Below are 22,916 nucleotides of genomic sequence, written 5' to 3' on the forward strand. Positions count from 1 at the left end.
CATAAGTTTAGTTAAGGCAGACAGACAAAGAACTTTATTCACTAGGTCCTGAGAAGCCCTGCCCTAGGGCAGAGCTGTGGGCCGCTCCCACGTGGGGGAAAGGGCTAATTAAACGTCAGGTCTTTCTCATCATTATGATGATTAACTATAATCATCAGCAATGGCTCGAGCGTCATCGTCTTCTTCCACTGCTGGCTCGTTGCCGTTCATCATTCCAGCGTAGAATTTCACTTCTCTTCTGTTGCCGTAATGGGGAGGCCGCGTTTACGGGGGCATGAGCCATTGCTTCATAGGGTATGAGCCAGTCATTGTTCGGGTCCTAACGCGCGCCCCGCCGACGCGTTAGGACACGTCGTCAGTTGCTTCTCTGGGTCTGGTAGGAGAAGGACGTGCGTTAACCTAAGGTTTGGGGGCTAGTGCCATTAAAGACACTTAAGGGGAACATTAAGGTCGCCTAAAGTTTTTCGTTATGTAAGGAGGGCGGGGCTTCGGAAGAGAGGGCTGCAATTTAGGCTGTCACCACAAATTGACATGTTTGAGATATACTCATCTCAAAAACGGAATATACTTTGCAATCACATCACATATTCTTGTAACCCGCGCAGCTAACAATTGTTTGTTGACGCTATTTGACAAGTGAGACAATAAAATTTATGTAATATCTTTTATCTGTTTCTCTGTCTAGTCCTATCACACGTGTAATTGTCTTGAGTACACATCTTGTATATGTGTTTGTGATAGAAAGTTTCTTATGTATGCGTACTGTATTGACCAGGCATGTGCTACACCATATGTGTGATCGCGTAATGCGTCTTTTGAGTTTGAGGACTGATTACCCTTTTCATGGCACATATTCGGAGAGTTTTTTTGCAGAAACCAAAACTTACATAAGGCCTCCTTTAAAGGAAATATGCAGATCCAACGCAGATCTTGTGAAGCGAAGATTTCGTGAAGTGGTTAATGAAATGCTACACATTTGCCCATTTCATTCCTGCGTTTTTGGTACGCATGTGCTCTCGCGCACTCGTGTTACGCAATGTGACATCGCAAAATCTCAAAAAAAAAGCTAGTTGGCGTTGGCGCGATAGAAGTGTACGCGTGATTGTGGCATAGTAATTGGATGAGAGCATCTGGTGCTCATAATATTGTAAATATATAGTTTCTGTAAATACACAACTTCATTAATTGTGACTGTAGCTTAATGGCTACAGCACTGGGCTGCTGTGCTGGATGACCGAGGTTCGATCCCACCATAGTGTAGTAATTCATGTTTTTTTCCCGTATGAGCTATTCGGCAAGACAGCAGCACCCAGCCACGGTCAGGAATGTGCGGGAGTGCTCGCAAAGAAGATTCGCTTTAAAAGAGTAGACATTGGAGAGATTACATGCAACAACGCGCTGCAGAGATAACAGGCCACGAACAAGTTCCTCGGGTAAAAGAATTGTACGTTACATTATTTGTGATGTTGTTAAGACTTGTTTTAGTCACGAGGACAATTATAAAGAACGCGTTTCATTCACTGGAATTGGAGGAATGAAATGGTTCAGCTCAGCCACACCAGAAGTGGGAATTGTCCAACTCTCACCATTCCGAGGAGTTGAAAGGAGTGGAATTAACAGGACCTCAATTCTCCCGAATGGAGTGTGAATAGAATGGAGAGCCCGATTCCTGCTACACGCCCGTTCTCCAGCCCATCGAGTCTTTCATTTGTACAAACATCGCACTTCCGTAGGTTATCACAACGTGGGTAGCTTTCTTTTGCTCTGCTTGTTACACCTGTACACAGAAATTAGCTCGCATGGTATAAAGAGTTAATTACGATTTCCTGCCCTGGCTAAGACGGAAAAAAAAGGACGTGCCAACCAAAGCCGACGCGAAAGAAGACAAGGTGGACGTACATAGTATATAAATTTATATGTACTGTCATTTAGGCATTAAAGATGATGCGATGTGACAAATTGCATGATGTTTTTGCGTTACTTGCATTATTTTGCAATATAAGAATTGTCCTAAATACATCATTAAAGAAAGAAAGAAAGAAAGAAAGAAAGAAAGAAAGAAATCTTCATTGTCTCTCGTTGGCCACATCTGGCCCTTGCGCCAATAAACCCCACTGATCATCATCATCATTATTTTATTTGTTACCTTGTCAGACCTTACATTTTTTTTTCGTACACTCTATTTCTTTTAGGCATGTCGAGTTTTTTTATTCGCTTTTTTTACGCGCATGTCAGTCTCGCTTCTTGTCTCTTTGAGACCTGCATTCTGATACCTTTATAACCTTATAAGTAAAACATTTTGCGACTTGGAACCACGCTATGAAGGCGCGAAAGCGCCGTTTTTTTACCAAGAGGGCAGATAGATACCCAGATCCCACGTACGCCAAACCCGTGTGAAGTCGCCAAAGGAGACCTTGTCTTTAAAAGCATGTGCAGAAGTACAGAACAGAGTAAGAGACAGACGTTCAATTTCACAGATGGGTCAGCACAGCAAGAAATCTGTCCCGGCTTTTGGCTTTTATGTTTCGAAAGGCACATCTGACCAGCACCGGCTTCGTATGCCTATCGGCTTGTGGTACAAATGAAGATGGAACTATACTGGATGACAAGAGAGTAGGCTACTCGACAAGCTGGGACACAGCTGAAAACTTTTGAATTTGTATTCTGTGTCATTAATTCTCCTGTTTAGGTGTATTTCACCCGCGCTCAATTTTCTCCTATAGCGGAGATGTTGCACAAATCCGGTCAGAAGCTTGGCAGCAATTAACCGTCTAAGCCCATTATTGCACAACTTTTTAAAACCGTGCGTGCGAAGCACTTTCTCATGTTAATTCTTTGAGATTGCTGTATGTTTTAACTCTGGGTCCAGTCAAAGGGGGGGGGGGGGGGGACCTGGCGCAGTGCCAATTACAGCAATGAATCTTCCAGGCCAATTACTAATCATATTTTTCAAGTAGGCTTGTAAAATAAGCTCTCATCTTTGTTATTTGATATTGTTTTACATTTAAACAAAGACCTGTTGTGCTTTTAGTTACTGTTCAGCGCATTTATTCTCGCATACTGAAAAATATACAAAGGCAGTGTCCAAGTGTCAAAGACAATAGCTATCAAAGCGTTTTTCGCTTTATAAAACAGTTTAGTGTTTTTTAACGCCAGATTGTGAATTTTTTTCTTCAGGAACGTCGATGAATGTGATGCTCAACTGTTTGTAATTGAAAGAATAGTCGACAGCTGGGCGAGTTGGTACGGATTCATCTTTTTAATGAACTGAGCGGTGGGACAGGACACGAGGAAAGAAGTGAGACAGACGAGCGCAGACTAACTTATTCATTGAAAGCACGTAATCCACCTTAAATAGTGTCCAGCAGTTTGTTAAAAAAGATGAGTTTCTAATCGGTTTAAAATGTTTCTTTAAATCGGCGCCCTCTTCATGGGTATAGGTGTAGGTATTTATTGTAATACATAACGTTCATATTTAAGAGATGTTTGCATTAGGCAGCCGCTTAAGGTGGACTTAATCGCTCGTAGCATCTAATGTGCGCCAGATGGTCTGTGTGACGCTTCGTTCAACCGTGAATAGTGAAGCCCCGCGTGGGTTACATCATGATCGGGACGCGCTTGTACGGCTGTTTCTGCTCGCGTATACGAAGTGCGCCATTTACCCCTGTTGTAGCCGTGTCTTTGAATTGACCTGCTGTTCTTTCTCTTTTGTTTACAGCTGTGCAAAACGAACGCGACCGTATCAGCAACCGGAGGCCCAGTTATGACGAATCTAATAATTCATCAGGACTCTCTGTCACAAATCTACTCAACGCTGAAATGTACTCAAGAAATGTGAGTAACTGTTCCTTTGATATTATTGTTCCTGTCCTAACTCATAACGCAACAACTATTGAAGCTCACCTGTTGCATTGCAACGCAACTCTGGAATATGTGACTTAACCAATGCAGTCTCTAATAATTGTATCTTCTTTATGTGGCAAATTTTATGTTTTTCCCTGGTAAGTGCCATTTTGATGCAGCTGCACTTAGCCTGGATCAAAAGAGGCGTTCAAACAGTGACAATTACTGATTAAATATAAGTATTCGAACAATGGCAGCTGCGTATATCTAAATAATAACCGAATTATTTGTAATATTTACTGGATATACTTTTACAGCGGAGCTGTTTAAGCCGGGCGTAATGTGTCTGCTTAATTCAAAAATGTGCGCCGCTCCTGGCGGTAGTGCAGAAAGGGTCCAAGTGCAATGGCACATACCCCTATGAACTAGTGAAGCTGAGCCTAGCTAAGTCTAGGTAAGCATGGTTAGGACTACTTAAGCTTAGTCAGTCATCGATAACCATTCAATAGCCAATCAATAGCTAATCAGAAAATTTCGGAAAATGCTGGGGTTGACTTGGTAGTGCTTAGCCTAGCCCAAAAACCAGGACTAGCTAGGTGCCCATCAGTTCCGCTGTCTCTTTAGCATTGCGTCTTCAGTGCAAGCTACGCTATTTAAGCGAAGCTTTATAGGCTCACTTGTGTCGGGGTCGGTATACGCCAAGGAGGTTAAAAAAGAATGTCGCAGTTTCGCCCGAAAGGCGAAGCATCAATTGCGATAGCAAATTAGTAGAGAGCTATTGGGAGAAGGAATAGTAGTTTTATCGGCTGCCTAAACTTGGACACATTCGCTTACTAAGTGAATTAACAAGCGTGGTGTCAGCGCGCACAATCAAACATGAATAGATCACACTGAATGACCGCAGACAACGACCAAGGTCGATCTAAATGGTCGCGAAGCTTCGGGCGAAAAGCGGTTCAGAACGAATTGTCACCGACATCAGCAAGGGTGGTTATGGGAGCAGCGATTGAAGGGCGACTATGTTTGGAGAGAACAAACATTGGGAAAGAAAAAAGCGTTTTTAATTAAAGCGAGACATAGATTCATTCAACGAAAATAATATTCCTAATCAACTTTATGTACGCATGGCGAAAAAAGAACAACTCTATTTTACTTGATAATTATCAATAAATACCTTTTTTCAGCGCCCACTGTAAGAGCGCCCACCGATAGCGGCGGGCGTTGACGCCGCTATCACTTACAATGTAATGCAGCTCTTGAAGTGGACAGAAGGGCGCGCTCGTAAAGTTCACGCCCCCCTCACATGTTGTGTTGCTTTGCTTGTCGACGTTTGTCTGAATTTGGTGACGCGGGTAGTTTCATTCTTTCTTAAACTGTTCAGTCAAAAGTAGTGAGTTACGACCGCCAGATCGTAGTTTACTTTAGTTTTCGTGGGACAGCGCTGGCCGACGGGCTTGGCGTCCGACGAAAGGACGAGCACTCTACGCCCAAAGCGTTCGTCGGCCTCCAAAGAAAGTATGTTGCGTGCAGCGATGCGATTTCGACACGCGTACGGCTGAACTTTTCCTGCATCGCTTTCCGCGCTGAAAGCTAGAAACGTCCATCAAGTCGAATGGCGGGGCATTTGAATATACAGCTCGAATGGCCAGCCTTCGAAAACAAATTTCGCGCCTTTGAGAACAAAATGTGGTCACTTCTGTTATTAACGGATATGACGTCAAATTATTTTTTCTTCCGCCGGAAGTGTTCCTCCTCGCACAGATGGCGCTAAGGCCCATGAACGGCAGATGAACCGCCATGTTTTGAACGTATGGACTTCTATGGAAGATTCGCTACCAGGTATATTTACCTTGCAACGACTGTCAAAACGCTGGCAGGAAGCGCAGCCGCCGCAACGGGCGAAGGTTCGTGCGGTCTATCGCTTCAACGGAAACTGAGCGGCGAATGCACAGCGCATACAAAGGTCAGAGCCGTGTGGAGATAAGAGACGGTGCGGGCGATCGCCACAGCCGGGCAAAGTACGAGTGCAGTTGTTGGCAGAGTAGAAGCTGCGCCCCCCTCCCTCCCGCGTTGCCTTCCCTCTTTGTTGCTTCCGCGTGGGAGATTGAGTGGCCAGTTCCCCTTGCGCCCGGTTGCAAGATACGCCTTTGGTGCCGCAGCAGAGCGTCGCCTTGCCTCCCTCCCTCCCATACCCCTACGGCATTTCGCGCGACGGTCGCGTTTGCTTTCAGCTGTGCGTTCGCTCTCCGTGATAGCGCGCGTCCCCCGCACGCTTTCGCTCGCGCATACGGTGCGCGGCGACGATTTTATCGCCCTTGGACTTTATGACACGGTGACGACGACGGTGACGACGACGGTGACGACGACGGCGACGCCGACGGCAGAAATCCGGTTGAAGTGTCCATATAATTGCTGTCGCAATAAAATTGGCAGCCGGTCCACGAAGTGAATGCTGATGATGGAGCGAAGCTCCTTGGACGATTACGGCTGCTACTCGATCTTTCACTTGGGGGTCTTGCTGCCGTTGCCGGCGTGCTGCTGCTTCTCATGTTCGTAGCTCGGGGTTAGCTTCGCGGCGTTGCCGTTGGGTTGCCGCGTCTCGTTCTCGAAGTGTAAGATCACAGTCACGACGTTTGCGTTTACGTTCGCGCTCCTCCATACTACAGTGCAAAGTGTAGCGACAGCGGCGCGGCGCCGGCGCAACACCTGCGCGCGTTCGGTATGCGCGCGGCGTGCGCTCTTCGAGCGGTTCTATGCATGACGTCGTGCGCTTGCTCGGAGAGGGGTTTCGGAGCGCCGCCGGCGCAGCGCAACACCTGTGCTTGGTCGGTATGCCCGCTGCGTGCGCGACGGAGAGCTACGACGACGACGGCGACAACGGACATCGTGAGAGCATAAGGAGCTTCGCTCCTAAAAAATAAAACTTCTGGAGTGGAGATGAAGTTTTGAAGGGGAAGCCGGCCGCCGCCATCGTATCCGGGAAATCGATTAACGTTGGCATTTGGCAGAGAACAGAAAGTGTTTTCTTCTCACTTTCAATGACTTTCACAAGGACAATTTTGGCCTACAGACGTCTCTTGATGTGCCTGTCTGTGTCGCTGGTTTTAGATTGAAGCTTGAAGGCCTTGGTAACTTGTATGGGAGATCAGGGTGTCACTACTCAGCCTATGGCAATATTTTAGCCCGAAACAATATTCTGTTATTTTCCAATTAGTCTAAAATTTATATTAACAGAACGTTCTTCCCTTTCTGGGGTCTTACATGCCAAACCAGTTCTGATTATGAGGCACGCCGTAGTGGAGGGCTCCGGATTAATTTTGACCACCTGGGGTTCTTTAACGTGCAATACCACGCAAGCACACGGGCGTTCTTGCATTTCGCCTCCATCGAAATGCGGCCGCCGCGGCCGAGATTCGATCCCGCGATTTCGTGCCTAGCCGCACAACGCATAAACAGAGCAATAGCAGTTGAACTGCTACTCTTCTTCGTGTAGTTCAGCACGTGTTCAAGGGTGAAGTAGGCGCAAGCGCTGGCTGCACTTCTGCTGGTAAGAATCTGCGAGGGCTGCCACTCCAGAATTCCTTTTTATAACCTCGTTGGTGTACGCGTACGCGGTATCATCATCAGCATTGGCTCGAGCGTCGTCTTCTTCCACAGCTGGCTCGTTGGCGCCCCTCGGGTTGCGCTCGCGCTCGGGCTCGGTGCGCGCTCGTGCCACTGCTCCCGCGTTGGTCGTCGTCGTCTTCTTCCACAGCTGGTTCTGTTGGCGCTCATCATTCCAGCGTAGAATTTCACTTCTCTACTGTCGTCGTAATGGAGAGGCCGCGTTTACGGGGGTATGAGCCATTGCTTAGGATGGTATGAGCCATTCATTGTCTTACCGTGACGGACAGATTTAATTTTGAAACAATTTAATTTCGAAGAATCGCAAGTGGCAATGGCGGGGCGAATGCTGCTAACCACGGCGACCGTGCAAACTCAAGACATCGAACGCAAGCGACAACAGCGACGAACAAAGAGTCGTACAACGCAACCGAAGGAAAAGTTGCACGAAAGGGAAGGAAATGTAGTAGGAAAGGGAAGGAAAAGTAGTAGGTCAGGTACACAAACGACAAGCTTCGCTTACCCCCATTTTCTCGACAGGGAAAGGGCTGGTGATTTCTTTTTTCTTCACTCTGAGTCAACGTTTTCTAAATGCGAAGCATTTCTTGGCGAACATTTGCCACTTTGACAGTATCTATCTATCTATCTATCTATCTATCTATCTATCTATCTATCTATCTATCTATCTATCTATCTATCTATCTATCTATCTATCTATCTATCTATCTATTTAGCCGCCTACGTCTTGGTACTCTCATGGTCGTTTCGTTAACTTGGTATTTACCAAAATTGGTATAGTATGTATGACAAGAGTGTTTGACGAACATAAATGATAGCTCATGACATGAATATCATGACATGTGTGTCATGTAGGCCCTGAAACAGCTGCCTATGTCTTGGTGCTCGCATGGCCGTTTCGTTAACTTGGTAGGTACCAAAATTGGCATTGTATGAAAACAGCGCATGACGAACATAAATGATAGGACATGACATGAATGTCATGACAAGCGTGTCATGTAGAAACAGCCGCTTAATATGACAATGACCCAGCGAAAAAACATTAATGCTCAAAAACCACTGAAAGGGGGTCGGACGTGGGTACTAAGGGAAGGAACTACTAAAGGATGGTGGTAGAAGCCATAGTCATGAGCATGACTCAGCAACAATGACAATGACTCAGCGTGAAAAGATTAACGCTCAAAAACCACTGAAATGGGTTCGGACGTGGGTACTAAGTGAAGGGGACATTAAATAATGCTGGTAGAAGCCATAGTCATGAGCATGACTCAGCAAAAATGGCAATGACTCAGCGAGAAAAGAATAACATTCACAAACCACTTAAATGGGTTCTGACGTGGGTACTGAGTGAAGGAAACACTAAAGGATGACGGTGAAAGTCATATTCATGAGCATGACTCCGCAAAAATTACAGTGCCTCGGCAAAAAAAAATAACACTCAAAAACCACTGAAATGGGTTCAGGGCCGGTATTTTGTAGCGATGGCCTTATGCCTTATTCTATACTAGTCTTATCATCCATCGCTCACGGCCGGCTGATCCCGTTGATAACGTGAGCGGACCGTCGCTCTGACCACTGACCAAGCGCGAAAAGCGCAAAAAGGCATTAGGATTGGAAAGTCATCGCTACAAAATACCGGCCCAGACGACGGTACCAAGCGAAGGAAACACTAAATGATGGTGGTATAAGTCATAGTCATGAGCATGACTCAGCATGAGTGATAATGACTGAGCGAGAAAACATTAATGCTCAGAACCCACTGAAGTGGGTTCTGACATGGGTACTAAGTGAAATAAACACTAAAATATCATGGTAGAAGTCCGCGAATACACACGCAAAGTGCCTCGAGCGGCCAGTCGCGCGGCAATTTTGCGTGTATTCCCGGGCTTTTATCACACTCGAAAAAACACTTTTGTAGCGTTAGCTACACTGGCCTAGCCAAGCCCGTTTCGCGGGGCACATCAAGAGCCGTGCTGCGCATGCGCAAGGATCAGTGATGTCACACGGCTTGCGCACCGGAGCCACCGGAGCCGGCACCTCTCGCGCACTAGCTTCGCCGCTGCCGCGCGCGACTCACCGCTGCCGGTCTGCGCATTCCAGAGGAGTGACGTCGTAGCCGTGGTAGACGCACTGGCGCCGGCGCGCGCTCGCTGTGCAGTCGCCGTCTGACACTGCGCTGGAGCCGCTGCGCTTCTGACTGGCGTTTGCCAGTGTGGTATAGCCATGGAGAAGGAGAGCGCAAATGCTGCTCAACAGCGCAGAAGAACGGAGAAGCTTGACTTATCGGATCCCGAAGTAGTTGCCTGCAATTAGGCGGAATGCTAAAAGTAACCTTAGTATCTCCAAGCGACAGCAAACAACGTTACCTTGGTTCTGTCCAGCTACGTGGCATTTGCATATTTTGAAATCTTGGTGCATGATAGTTGGGACGCCCTGTAAATTCTTTAGGCAGGATTATTCCTACTTAACTCAGTGATCTCCGCCGAAAAAACCAAGGTTTCTTGAATTCAATAGATAAACTCGCCTTGGGAAGCACTTGAAGACAGTAGCAACGCTACAATTATATATGAAAAAAATTATGCGGATCCCACGCACTGCGGGAATTGGTATTATGCGAAGCATTTTGCAGGTAGCTAGCTGTCCAGCACCTTTTGGGGATCTGCAAAGCGTTACGGGAGGGACCACTATGTTTGTGTAAGGCCAGAAGTTGCGTGAGTGATGTGAGCGTGCGTGTGACGTCAGTAGCAAGGCGACGACGATAGTATGACGGCAAGGGCGATGGAATGACCACTGGTGTTTTGTGCTCCGGTGAAGAAATGGTACAACATGCTCCGTTACGACCTGGCCCGACCCCGAAGGTACATACAAATGTGGAGCCAACTGGCATTCTCTCACATTTATCATTAACTTGCTGCTATCTGATGTGACGCGCGCGCTGGACAGGGGCGACGTTGGCAATTATTAGCGCTTTCCGTTCCTGCATTTGTGGCGAGGGAGCACGTTCTCTTGCTTTTCAAAGAAAATTATTGCTAGTTGACGTGATCCTCGTGCTAATTGTCTCAGCGCTAGATGGCTTTGGAGAGTTAGCGTGAAAAATTCGATGAAAGCAAATAGTACGAAAGGAAATATGGGGGTAATTAGCGCAAAAATGGTAGCGTAAAATATCGATAACACAACTGCTAGCGCTTGTGTTAGTCTTTATTCCCTGCGTGTGCGTCGTTTCTTGGGCTAATTCCCCTCATCAGCTATGCAAGGCCAACTAACCCAACGGTTAGTTCTCCTTAAGACAAGCACTACTTCGAAATATCTTCTTCTGTCTGTCTTTTTCCGGGAAAGGAAGTTTTGTGTTGTGCTTTGGTCAAGCTGTCGAACTCCGTCAAACTGCAAATAATTTGTACCTTGCACCATTTTGAAGCTGCGACTCATTCATACGCAGCTCACATTATACGATGATGATGATGTGGATAAACTGCGCCAAAAAGGGAACAAACCCGCTGTGGGAGTCGGCCAGGGGTTGGGTGGTAGTAAAATAGTTGCAGTGGCTTAGCTCGGCTATGCCAGGATATACGTAGCGTTAGCAAAGGTTCAGCTGAAGGTCCGAGTCGCATTGGCGCTTTCGCTGAGTTTCACAGTATATTCAGTCGATCGGCGAGCCTTGACGTCATCGACGGCGTTTTGTTGTTGCTGCAGGGGTGGTCGGGCACGTCGCTCAGCCTCCTGGCGACGCCGCTTTGCTAGACGTTCGTCCCTTTGCTCCAGTGTCTCCGCAGCACGTTTAGCCTTCTTCTGTTCATTCCTCCTACGCTCAACCGCTAATTGCCAGGCAACTACTTCGGGATCCGATGAGTCAAGCTTCTCCGTTCTTCTGCGCTGTTGAGCAGCATTTGCGCTCTCCAACGCCAGTCAGAAGCGCAGCGGCTCCAGCGCAGTGTCAGACGGCGACTGCACAGCGAGCGCGCGCAGGCGCCAGTGCGTCTACCACGGCTACGACGTCACTCCTCTGGAATGCGCAGACCGGCGGCAATGAGTCGCGCGCGGCGGCGGCGGAGTGCGCGAGAGGTGCCGGCTCCGGTGGCTCCGGTGCGCAAGCCGTGTGACATCACTGATTCTTGCGCATGCGCAGCACGGCTCTTGATGTGCCGCGCGAAACGGGCTTGGCTAGGCCAGTGTAGCTAACGCTACAAAATACAACATTACGGCGTGCGCGCTAAGCGAACGCCGTGTCGTCTGCTTGTCGTCTGCTTTGAGCGGGAGACACGGGCGCCGCCGAAGAGAACGCGCCCGAGCGGCACCACCGATCCGCCGGGCTGCTGCTCCGGTGCGCAAGCCGTGTGACATCACCAATCCTTGCGCATGCGCAGCACGGCTCTTGATCTGCCGCGCGAAACGGGCTTGGCTAGGCCAGTGTAGCTAACGCTACAAAAAAATCACCAGCCCTTCCCCTGTCGAGAAAATGGGTGTAAGTGAAGCTTGTCGTGTGCGTATCTGTCCTCCGTCAGGCTAACGTTGGGAAGCCGTCGCCTCGGGATTCTCTGATCGTCGCTGACGGCGGGCTACGGCTTAGGAAGCCCTCGCCTCGGGATCGTCGGCTCTTCGCTGACGGCGAGCCTCGGCTAGGGAAGCCCTCACGCTAGAATCGCGAGCCCCTTCCCGAGCGAGTTCACGCCGGCCTCCATCAAACGCAGATTGCTCCTTTGCAGAGCACATCACGCGTGGCCTGCCCATCTGTTCGCTGAAGCTGATCTGAGGCGAGGGAAGCCCCGACGAGCGCGCGCCAACCCGCTTTCCTTCCATGTCCCTAGGGCCTCGCGACACACCAAACGAATGTGATTGGTCGCGCGCGTGTCACGTGATCACGCGTGTAGCATATCGAATGCGGGTGTGTGCCGCACGTGATTTCTTTTTTTCTGTCTTTCTTTCTGTCCTTCTTTCTGTTCTTTTCTGTCTTTCTTTCTCTCTTGTCCCTGGTATGTGCCATTGAGCTTGGGCCCTTTCTGCACTATCATCAGTATCGGCCCACATGACAGGGGTATGTGCCATTGAGCTTGGACCCTTTCTGCACTATCGCCAGGATCGGCCAACTTTTCAGCGTGACACCACCACCACCACCGCCGACACTTGTGAGCCTATAAAGCTTCGCTTAAAAAAATGCGTAACACAGTAGCGAGCTCCACATGAAAGCAATCATCATCATCAGCCCATATTTTATGTCCACTGTAGGACGAAGGCCTCTCCCTGCGATCTCCAATTACCCCTGTCTTTCGCTAGCGTATTCCAACTTGCGCCTGCAAATTTCCCAACTTCATCATCCCATCTGATTTTCTGCCGACCTCGACTGCGCTTCCCTTCTCGTGGTATCCATTCTGTAACCATAATGGCCCACCGGTTATCCATCCTACGCATTACATGGCCTGCCCAGCTCCATTTCTTCCGCTTAATGTCAACTTGAATATCGGCTATCCCCGTTTGTTCTCTGATCCACACCGCTCTCTTCCTGTCTCTTAACGTTAGTCCTAAGATTTTTCGTTCCATCGCTCTTTGTGCGGTCCTTAACTTGTTCTCGAGCTCCTTTGTTAACCTCCCAGTTTATGCCCCATGAAAGCAATAATAAGGGCTAATTGGCTCGCGTTACTTCATAAGGCGCGCTGATTTACCCTATTTTGTCTGTATGCACGTGCGTTACTGTACCTGGGTTTCTTCGCATTGTTTATGCAAAAGCAAAAAAGATAAAGAAAAAAAAGCATGTAAAAGAAATAAAATAAATTAAAAACTGTCAGCCCTTCCACTAGGGTGGAGGTGGGAGACCAGCGAAGCTGTACTATGGTGGGAATTAGGTATTTCCAGTTATGACTATGGAGAGGTGATGGTGTAATTCATTTTTTGATCTATTAAAGAATGAGAAATATACATGATCCGGTGGTTTTCATTTATTAGTGACCGCAGGGACCATGGTCTTGTGGTCACTACGGTACACCCCCATAGGATGTACGGCAAAGATTGGTACGTTCTTCATAAACACCTAACCAACGCCGCACGCGTTTAATGCGAACGCGGGCAAAACACCGCCGCCGTCGACAACAGTTCTGCGCGTTGTTTGTGTGACCGCCCACAACCGCTGTCAAAACAAAACGCTGGCGTGAGCAAGCGCGCCAGTAGCAGCGGGCGAAGGTTCATGCGGTCTATCGCTTCAACGGAAACTGAGCGGCGAAAGCACAGCGCATACAAAGGTAGGAGCCGTGTTGCAGATCGCTTTCAAGATATGGTGCGCACGACCGCCGGGCACCACGCAAAGTACAAGTTGCTCGCAGAGCAGAAGCCGCAACCCCTCCCTCTCGCGCTGCCTTCCCGCTGTCTTCCTTTCGCGTGGGAGATTGAGTCACCAGTTCCCCGTCGCTCGTTGCGTTGTTCCTCCGAACGAACGGCACGCGACCGGGCCATGGCGAGTCGTAAGGGCAACTGATAAGAGCGCTAGCGCGATGTCTACGTGACGGAACGGCTAAACGCCGTTGTCGACACTGTTAGGTGAGAGGTGAGCGAGAGCCCAGAGAGAGTCCGCGGCACAGGCGGCAGAGGCCGGCGGGCTGCGCGCTTGCGCCGCAATGGGAGAGCGGGCACGCTCACGCACAATCAGGGTGCCTCAATTCCCTCCTTGCCCACGGCTCCCCTTCCACTGGGAAGTCGCGTTTGCTCTCCGCCGTGCATTCGCTCCCAGCGAAAGCGCGCGTCCCTCGCCCTCGCGCGCTTTCACTCGCACATACAGCATACGGCCAACGACAGTTTTTTTCTACATCCGGACGCGACTAATCGAAGGGTTAGCGCTTAACAGCTTAGCTGTAAAAAAAAACAAGCTGAAGGGAATGGGAAGTCTGATAAAAGTCATCTAGTAGATATTTAACGCATTTAAAAAAATATTTTTATGTAATTTGGTTTGTAGGACTTTGAGAAGGAGGAATACATTGTTTAATACAACGCTATGTTAAGCCAGTATGATGCCGACCAGCAGTCCGCGCCCGTTTGTGGTCGTAGTGGTTGGTGAAGATCCAGTTGATCGCGCCACTGACCTAAAGATAAGGAGTTTGGTGTACATATATTTTTTTCCTTTCCTCTCCCAAAGTCTCCGCTCGGTTGATAAGATGGCGCTGACAGTGGCTCAAGTTTAGTGCGTGCATATACGCATGGAGGAAGAAAAAGAGGCTAGAAGGTAGCTTCACGTGACAATTTTGAAGCCTAGTCATAAAAATTATAAGGAAAAACCTCATGTGAAATAGGCCTCACCACGTGATAGGCAAGCGCTAATTTCGAGCCGCCGCGTTACCGGAGAGTGTGAGGGAGAGCATTGCTAGAGTCAACAGTAGAAAGCGGGGGCGAGGGCTGATTGTGACGACGGCGTCACTAAAAAAAAAAATGTCGCAGTTTCGCCTGAAAGGCGAAGCATCAATTGCGATAGCAAATGGTAGAGAGCTATTCGGAGTAGGGATAGTAGAGTAGTTTTATCAGGCCGCATAAACTTGGACACATTCGCTTTCTAACTGAATTGACAAGCGTGGTGTCATCGCGCACAAGCAAACATGAATAGATCACACTGAATGACCGCAGACAACGACTGTCAAAACGCTGGCGCGGCCGCTGCAGCGGGCGAAGAATCGTGCGGTCTATCGCTTCAACGGAAACTGAGCGGCGAATGGACAGCGGATAAAGGTCAGAGCCGTGTGGAGACACGGCCGGGCTCGACTGGCGCGCGCGCTCGCTCGCTTCTTAAGAAGCGAGTGCGCGCGCCAGTCGAGCCCGGCCGTGGTGGAGATAAAGAGACGGTGCGGGCGACTGGCACCACAGCCAGTGCAAGCGTATTTGTTGGCAGAGTAGAAGCCTGCACCCCCCGTCCCTCCCGCGCTGCCTCCCCGCTTTTCTTTTTTTTTTTTGCTTTCGCGTGGGAGATTGCGTTGCCAGTTCTCCTTGCGCTGGGTTGCAAGATAAGCATTTGGTGCCGTAGCACAGCGTCGCCCCGCCTCCCCCCCCCCATACCCCCACGGCCTTTTGGGCGACAATCGCGTTTGCTTTCCGCCGTGCGTTGGCTCTCCGTGATAAGCGCGCGTCCCCCGCGCGCGTTTACTCGTAAGGCGCGCGGCGACGATTTTATCGCCCTTGGAATCTATATGGAACCTGACGGCGACGGCGACGCCGACGGCAAAAATCCCGTTGAAGTGTCCATATAATTGCTATCGCAATAAAACTACCATGCACCAAACCGTGCCTTGAAAGGTACGGCAGCCTTGGACGGCCTATTTTCCAAGATACTGCGAGCAGATAGGCCTCGAAGGGAGGGAGGAACGGTGTCAGAGGAGGTTGGCTTGCCAAGGCTAGCTGCCTGCCGTCATGCTCCCTCCTATTATTTTCCCTTGTCTCATGCCTTTCCTTACTCCATGACATGCCTTACTCCAGGCCTTACTGAATGCTCGTAGTGCTGCGCTCGCCTGCGGTGTTCTCATTTGAGATCTCAAGGACTGTCCTGGATGAAAGTGTCCTTTGTCTCGACTTAGCCTTTGTCAGAGCAGCCATTTGTCCCTGATTGAGGTCTTATGACACTCAGATACGCAAGTTTCTTCACAGCGCGTGTGCGCTATACATGCGTTCTGAACAACGTGTGACCTACAACTGCCCGTACATACTGCGGCTTGTCTCATGCATTTTTATTCACGTTTTTGTTTTTGCACCTATCATGTCTTATGTGCTGATATCTGCACACCTCGAAATCGAGCAAGACTAAACAGTTGCTGCACGTGCTTTGCTTCTGTGCTTTCTGCGTCCTTTGTTGTTGCACTGGCGCCTTTCAAATGTAATGGCCGAGCCTAATGTTGCCATGAACTACCACCTAAAAGCTACGGATACGGAGATTGTGTTCTGCAGCCAGCCAATCGCCGAGACCACCAATATGAAAACGGCATCTAAATGAAAACGGCAAAACCGAAACAACCAAATTGAAGATTTTCCCAGCGCACTTGGAGAAAATGTCGACAAAGCATGGTGTGGCTGGGTTGTGGACGTAATATCGCTGTCAGAGGCTCGTTTTAAAAGAACATGGGAAGTAAACGCGCGTTGAAGTCCATGAGATCAAATGGGTCCGGTTCAATTGCGGCTCGTGGACGTACTTCCACGCTTGCTGGTTGCAGTGGTCTTTGAAAGCTCGTCTGCCTTATATCGTGCGTATTTACTCTGATGCTGGCATAAAGAGCACACGTTTATGGGTGCGAAACGGTGAGACAAGAGTTACGAAAGGACTATGGAGTACCGTTGGGTTTTATCGCGCAACAGTGATCTTCGCTGGCGCTATCGCGCCTGACAGCTACAAGTCCCTGTTCTCCTATGAATGGCACTGTTCCAAGAGTGTCCTCCCCCTGACGGTCACTTTCTCTCGCTTATCGACACTGTCTGTGGGCCTTGTGACCGCTGCGTCCCCCTTTCTAGCACTGCCGTTGTAATATTACCGCAGCGCTTTTCATACTATCAGCATGTTTTCAGGCCATGCTTAGGCCGTGAGTCGCGCTTCACTTCCGCATATCGAATGGCATGCCGCGTGGAGTAAGCCTCATGTTATGTGGACGTCGCGTAAAACGGACAGGAACCCTGAATACGTTTTACGCTGCTTCTTTCTTTTTTAAGCTCAGACTATAGCCAGGTGACTAAATGTATGCTAGTCCTGTACATATATTGCAATGAATGTGCGGTCGGTAATTCGCGCAGCAATACTTGTACGGAAAGGAAACCAAAAGCAATGCAAAAAAAGTGGAACCCATTAACTCTTCTTGTATTATTTATTAAATGTATGTGTAATGAGGTTGGCATTGAAGGTGACTCCTTTCTTGCTTAGCCAAACAATACATATAAAGTTATGCCGCTTCTAATAAATAAACAAACAAGATAGAAATATGATTATGAAATGTAAATAGCAGTCGGGAGGCATTACTTCATAGTTCTCAAAAAGTTCAAATCAACGCATTGTACATCACAACACATGCCACTCGCACAGCAAGTAATGACAAGCCGTAAAAAAAAAATGACGTAAAAAAAGAAATTATAACGCAGTCACTTGGTGTTCTTATTATTCTCAATTCTCTAAGTTTCTTGGATGTCGTTTATTTTTATGTTTATTTGTTGTTGTTTTTTGTTTTTTTTTGCAACCTCCACAATGGTAAAGCTGTCGGTGAATATAACTGTTTGTATGACTTCCGTCACGTGCTCGGCGTCGATTTTTATATATATATTCACTTTTTACGCGCAAAGACTAGATTGAAATAAATTAGCGGGTTTATGGTCCCAAGGCAACTTTTTGCGATGCCCTTATGAGTGCTCCGCTATTATTTCAGCCGCTTGGATTTTTTTAACGCTCGTGTTTAAAGCACGGTACACCACGAGCGTTCCATTTTTTTTTTCTTTTCTCTTTCTATAGCACGCAGTCTGCGTTCCGTCTCCATCGGAATGCAGCCGCCGGGACTGTGAATCGAACTACGCGAGCGCTAAACATTGCAGAGAGGATGAATTAAGTGATGAAGGTTAAGAAATAAATGAAGTCACATTACAGAGAAAAATTAGGTCGATTACTCGCTTATAACACTTTCGAAGTTTGTAATGCTGCCAGCGTTTGTCTTATTAGGGGAGAATAATTTCACTCCAAGACCGGAGTACGATTTCCGCATGCAAATCACTAATTTTAAAAGAAAAATCGTCATGCACCCGACATAATGTCATATCTGGTCTCCCTGCGCTTCGCATTGTCGATTAAATCGGCCTCGCACTGCAATCTGCTAGCCTCTTGGTTAGCTCAAATGGTAGAGCAACCGCCCTGAGTCACGGGTTCGTTCCCCTGACTAGAAATAATCTTTCTTTTATACTGCAATCTTTGTCTCTCAAAAACCTGGCTGGGTTTTCCTAGTACGCAATTTCGTGCTACAGTCGGGATGGATGACAATTTTTCCCTTTCGTGAACCTTCCTCCACCTTGGAGACTATCGCAGATCTTATTTGACAAAATTACTAATCTGAAGGATTGCCGTTCAATGTGTGATGTTATCGGCACTGATAGCTCATGTCTGACAAAAGCGAACAAAGCCAATGGCGATACACCGACTCTGTGCACTACGAGCGGGCGCCGCACTTAATCATTGGAATGTGAAAAAAAAAAAGAAAAAGAATGTAGTGCACCAAAGCTTTTATGTCGGACGTCGGCGTATCAGGAGGCGGCGGATGGAGCCGAAAATTGAGATAGAAATTAACGCTGCTGGATGATTGTGGCGTGATGAATAGGTTTATAGGAAATAAGAGGGCGTCGTCGTCATAGCCCAAGTTATTAATTTGATATTCTCTCCCAAGCACCAGGATATTACCCGTAGCATGTCGGTACTATCGGTTACCAGGCCCTAACCGATAACATATCGGGGTGCTTGTAATTGCGCGAATGGAATATACATGTTTGGCCTGACTTGTATTTTTACTTTGTGTTTTTGCAGAATGAGCTTTTCCGCTTTCGCTACACCATAGCAAACGACCTCAACTGTTCGACGACGATCGCTTGAAACAAAGAAACAAATGAACAAACAAACAAAGAGATAGTTTGCAGTTTACGTTAAAGTTGTAAATGTCATATTTTATAAATGTCTATGATTGTGTTGTTTTATTCATAAGGTGAAAATTCACTTACCTCCGAGTTTATTAAAATTTGTTTACAGAACGCTGGAAGCGCCATCGGTCTATTCTGAGTGGTTGAACAGAACAAAAATTGTTTTCCTTCAATGCGGCCGTGAGACGTAAAAGCAGAAGAAGAAAAAGAAAACTTGTTGATCAAAATGACCTTTGGGAGGGAGTTGAAAAAGCGTAGATTTTATTTAATTGGTAAATTATATAATTGCTGTTCTACATTTCTAGGGCAATTAGTAATAGTGGCAAAGGTAACCGTTTTGTAGCTAGAAAGCTCTCTATACATTGCGATCCCTTAAAAAAATGTTTGGGGAAGCGATCACCAATCATTATTATGAAACATGGTGCTTGCGTCATTCATTTACTGGGCGATTATTACTGGATGAATTACCTGCGGAATGGTTCCCATTGTTAAGCGAATGAATGTGAAGTTCTAGCACGAATGATGGGGCTGAACAGCAGTTCAGTGGCAGAAAACACAGCTGCTGGTAACCTACCATTGCTTGGTCTTATAGTCTATAGCTGGAAGCCGAAACAAAAAAGTCGCCCTAAAGGCGAAGCATCGATTGCGATATCAAATTAGTAGACAGCTATACGAAATAAGGATAGTAGTCTTATCGACCGTGTAAACTTGTAAAGACTCGCTTGCTAACTAAATTAACAAGCGTGGTGTCAAGCGCACACAAGCAAACATGAACGTCTCACTCGATGACTCCACACACTCGCAGTCAAAACGCTGGAGTGAGAAGGCGCGGCTGCAGCCGCGAGCGAATTGACCTTCATGCTGCCTCTCTCTTCAACGCGACAGAAGCCGCGAGAACACCGCGCACACGAAGTTATCAGCACTTGGCGCAATCCCGTTCGCAGCTCGCTTTCAAGATAGGGCCCGCGCGCCCGCGCCATACTCAGCCTTCCCCCGCTCACTCCCTTTCGCTTCCCTCCACCGGTATACCATGCGCGCGACGGAAGACTGCGCGCTTCCTCCCTGCTTTCCTCCCTTGCGCGCGCGGGATTGAGCCACCATCGTCGGCTCACCCTGGCACGCTTTCACGCGCTCATACAGCATACGGCGCGCGGCGATGATGTTATCGTCCTTAGATTTTATACGGAACATCACAGTGACGGCGACGCCGACGGTGACGGGAGAAATGCGCCAGGAGTGTCCATATAATTGCTATCGCAATAAAGCAAAGAGACAGAAATTGGCTTGATTTGCGTGTGATTTCTGGCAGACTTAAATTTTTAGGCTTCATTTTTATTTTGTCTTTTGAGTATTAAAACGTCATTCGCTAATCACAAAAAATATTATAAGAATCACAAGCACGATTTACACATTTATATTCTTCAACGTTTTTTTTACCGAGTGGTTAATTATGCTTTGGTTTACCGTGGCCGTGCGATAAAGCTAGCATAACAGCATCGCAGTGAACGTGGCCGTTGGTCTGGTATTGAATACGGGGTCGGAAGGGGAAAAGTGGACGCATTTCCTATTGGTCTCGAAGTGGTAGTGCACACACCCTTACAGATCACCGGAACTGCTTTATGGCGCTTAATGTACTGTCTAAGGCAGGGAGTTGGGCTAGTCGGAATTTAGTTGGACACACACTCACACTCACACTTTTTCCCACTCGACCTTTATGTGCCTGTTTTGATGGAGGCCTGCTTAAATGTTCCGGCTTACAAAATAGGATGCGCCGCCCTTTGTAATCTGGAAAATCGAATATGTATACCTCATTTCAAACGCACATCAAGCATATATGCCTCATCTCACTAACAAACTTAAGTCTCTGCAGAATAAATCACACCACACACAGAAAGCTATTCGTGAACATCAAGCGCAGTGGTAATGCATCAAAAATGGTGGTTACTCACACTTTTCTTTATTTTTTCATAGGCTTTACCATAATTATTCGCCGTGCGCTAGCTAACATGTCAAATAAGCACACCTCTTCCATCACAAACTGGAAGTATAAACGATTTTCGCTAATAGTAATCTGCATTTTGCTTCACCGTACCTTCGAGCCGTTCATCAGTGAAATCTGGTTGCAGCTGGCATCGCATGCATTACTGATCACGACGAATTCGTAAGCTGCCTGAAGATCCAAAATAAAAAAAAAAAGATGGCTGACTAATGGAGTAGCACACGAGGAATAAGGATTATAAACAGGGATAAGGTGCCTCAGAAAGGCTGGCCAACGTTTCGATAGGAGGACCTATCTTCGTCAAAGGCGGCCTCGTCATCCTCGGCGGGTTAGTTTTAAAGGGTTAGTGGAGTGACGTCACGTCGATGTCCGCTGTGGCTGTCTGTAAAGGGAGAAACTGAAAAGAAAATGAGCGCCGGCGCTTGACTGGCTAGGCGCGGTTTCTAAGACGAGGGGACAAGAGCGGGAGAGCGAGAAAGTGGCAAAAATATATATTAAAAAGAAAAAAACCACCGTCAGAGGGGGTTGGGGGAGCGAGAGGCGAGTGAGCGTTCGGAGGAGTCGTGGTCGGCGTGCGTTTGGGGTCCCTGAAGAGCCGGTCAGTGTGCAGGTCACAATACGAGTTGAAAGCATGACTTGAGTAGCGTAGCATCAAGGCATCGGGTAATTTTGTGGTTGACAGGGAGCAGCTTGGCCCGTCAAGGGACGTTAGCCTCACTAGTTCGCCCTAGGCGTCGTCGCGGCGGTATACAGCCTTAAGGGCTTTCTGAAACTGAATTTCTACGTATAATATTACTCGCGCATTTTCTTTATCATCTTTCGATGTTATTCACCGGTGCGTTTACTTGCTTTTCTTGTGATGCTAAGTCATAGTTTGTCATGTTGATATGCTAAGTTACGTTACCTTGTTTTGTTAATTGTTAATATTGTTTAGCACTTTAAGCAAAACAGCAAACAAGTACTTAAATAAAATATGTCTGGCAACATTTTGATTGTTGGAAGTCTCATCATTTCTACCACTGCTGTTTTCCGTCAACATTATATCAGACGCACCGCACCGTATATACAGGGTGTTTTTTATAACGTCCAAAAATTTTTTCAATTGTCTGCGTCAGATAGCACAATTGCAATCCTTGACCTCGATGAGGTGGCCATTACGTCTGCGAGAAATCAAAATGCCTAATTAAATAATTAACATAATTACCCTAACTTTTTATTTAATTGTTTACGGCACATATTTAAATTTAGGAATTATAGCCGGTGAGTTCGCAAGGCGTAACCACTGGGAACTAATAAAAAAAAAACACCCGGTATATAGACACTCCGTGTGTGTGTGTGTGTGTGTGTGTGTTTGTGTTTGTGTTTGTGTGTTTGTGTTTGTGTTTGTGTGTTTGTGTGGGCTTACAAGCGCGGTGAGGGAGCCCAAATAGTCGCGAAAACTCTTTTGTTCCAACTATTTTGGCAAGAATACATGCTTAATTTGTCGATAATATTGTTATCTATATATCGATAAGGCCGCGCTATGGTTGCGTAAAAAAAAAGTTGTCGCAGTTTCACCTGCAAGGCGAAGCATCAATTGCGATAGCAAATTTGTAGAGAGCTATACGGAGTAATGATATTAGCTTTATCAGCTGTATAGACTTGGACATGCAGCAGCACCGGCAACACGCAGAACTGTTGTCGACGCCGTCGGCGTTTTGCCCGCGTTCGCTCAAAATGCGTGGGGCGTTGGTGACTGTTGCCGGAGCCTCTGATATAAATAGGCACTTGGTGCCGCAGCTAAACGTCGCCTCCTTTCCCTCCCCCTTCCCCCTCCCCCACGGCCTCTAGCGCGTCGGAAGAA

At 47.5% G+C, this 22,916-nt stretch overlaps 1 protein-coding gene across 4 annotated transcripts in view; it reads left to right on the forward strand.

Moving 5' to 3' along the window:
* LOC119432060 (hepatocyte nuclear factor 4-gamma-like) overlaps positions 1-22,916 on the forward strand; it is a 168,501-nt gene that overhangs the window by 135,654 nt on the left and 9,931 nt on the right. For all 4 annotated transcript variants that reach the window (XM_037699478.2, XM_049670698.1, XM_037699477.2 and 1 more), the window contains one exon: positions 3,719-3,834. In XM_037699478.2, coding sequence (XP_037555406.1) covers positions 3,719-3,834 — 116 coding nt within the window. The remainder of the gene's footprint in view (positions 1-3,718; positions 3,835-22,916) is intronic.

This window comes from Dermacentor silvarum, chromosome 1 (genome assembly GCF_013339745.2).
Source record: "Dermacentor silvarum isolate Dsil-2018 chromosome 1, BIME_Dsil_1.4, whole genome shotgun sequence".
Classification (NCBI taxonomy): domain Eukaryota; kingdom Metazoa; phylum Arthropoda; class Arachnida; order Ixodida; family Ixodidae; genus Dermacentor; species Dermacentor silvarum.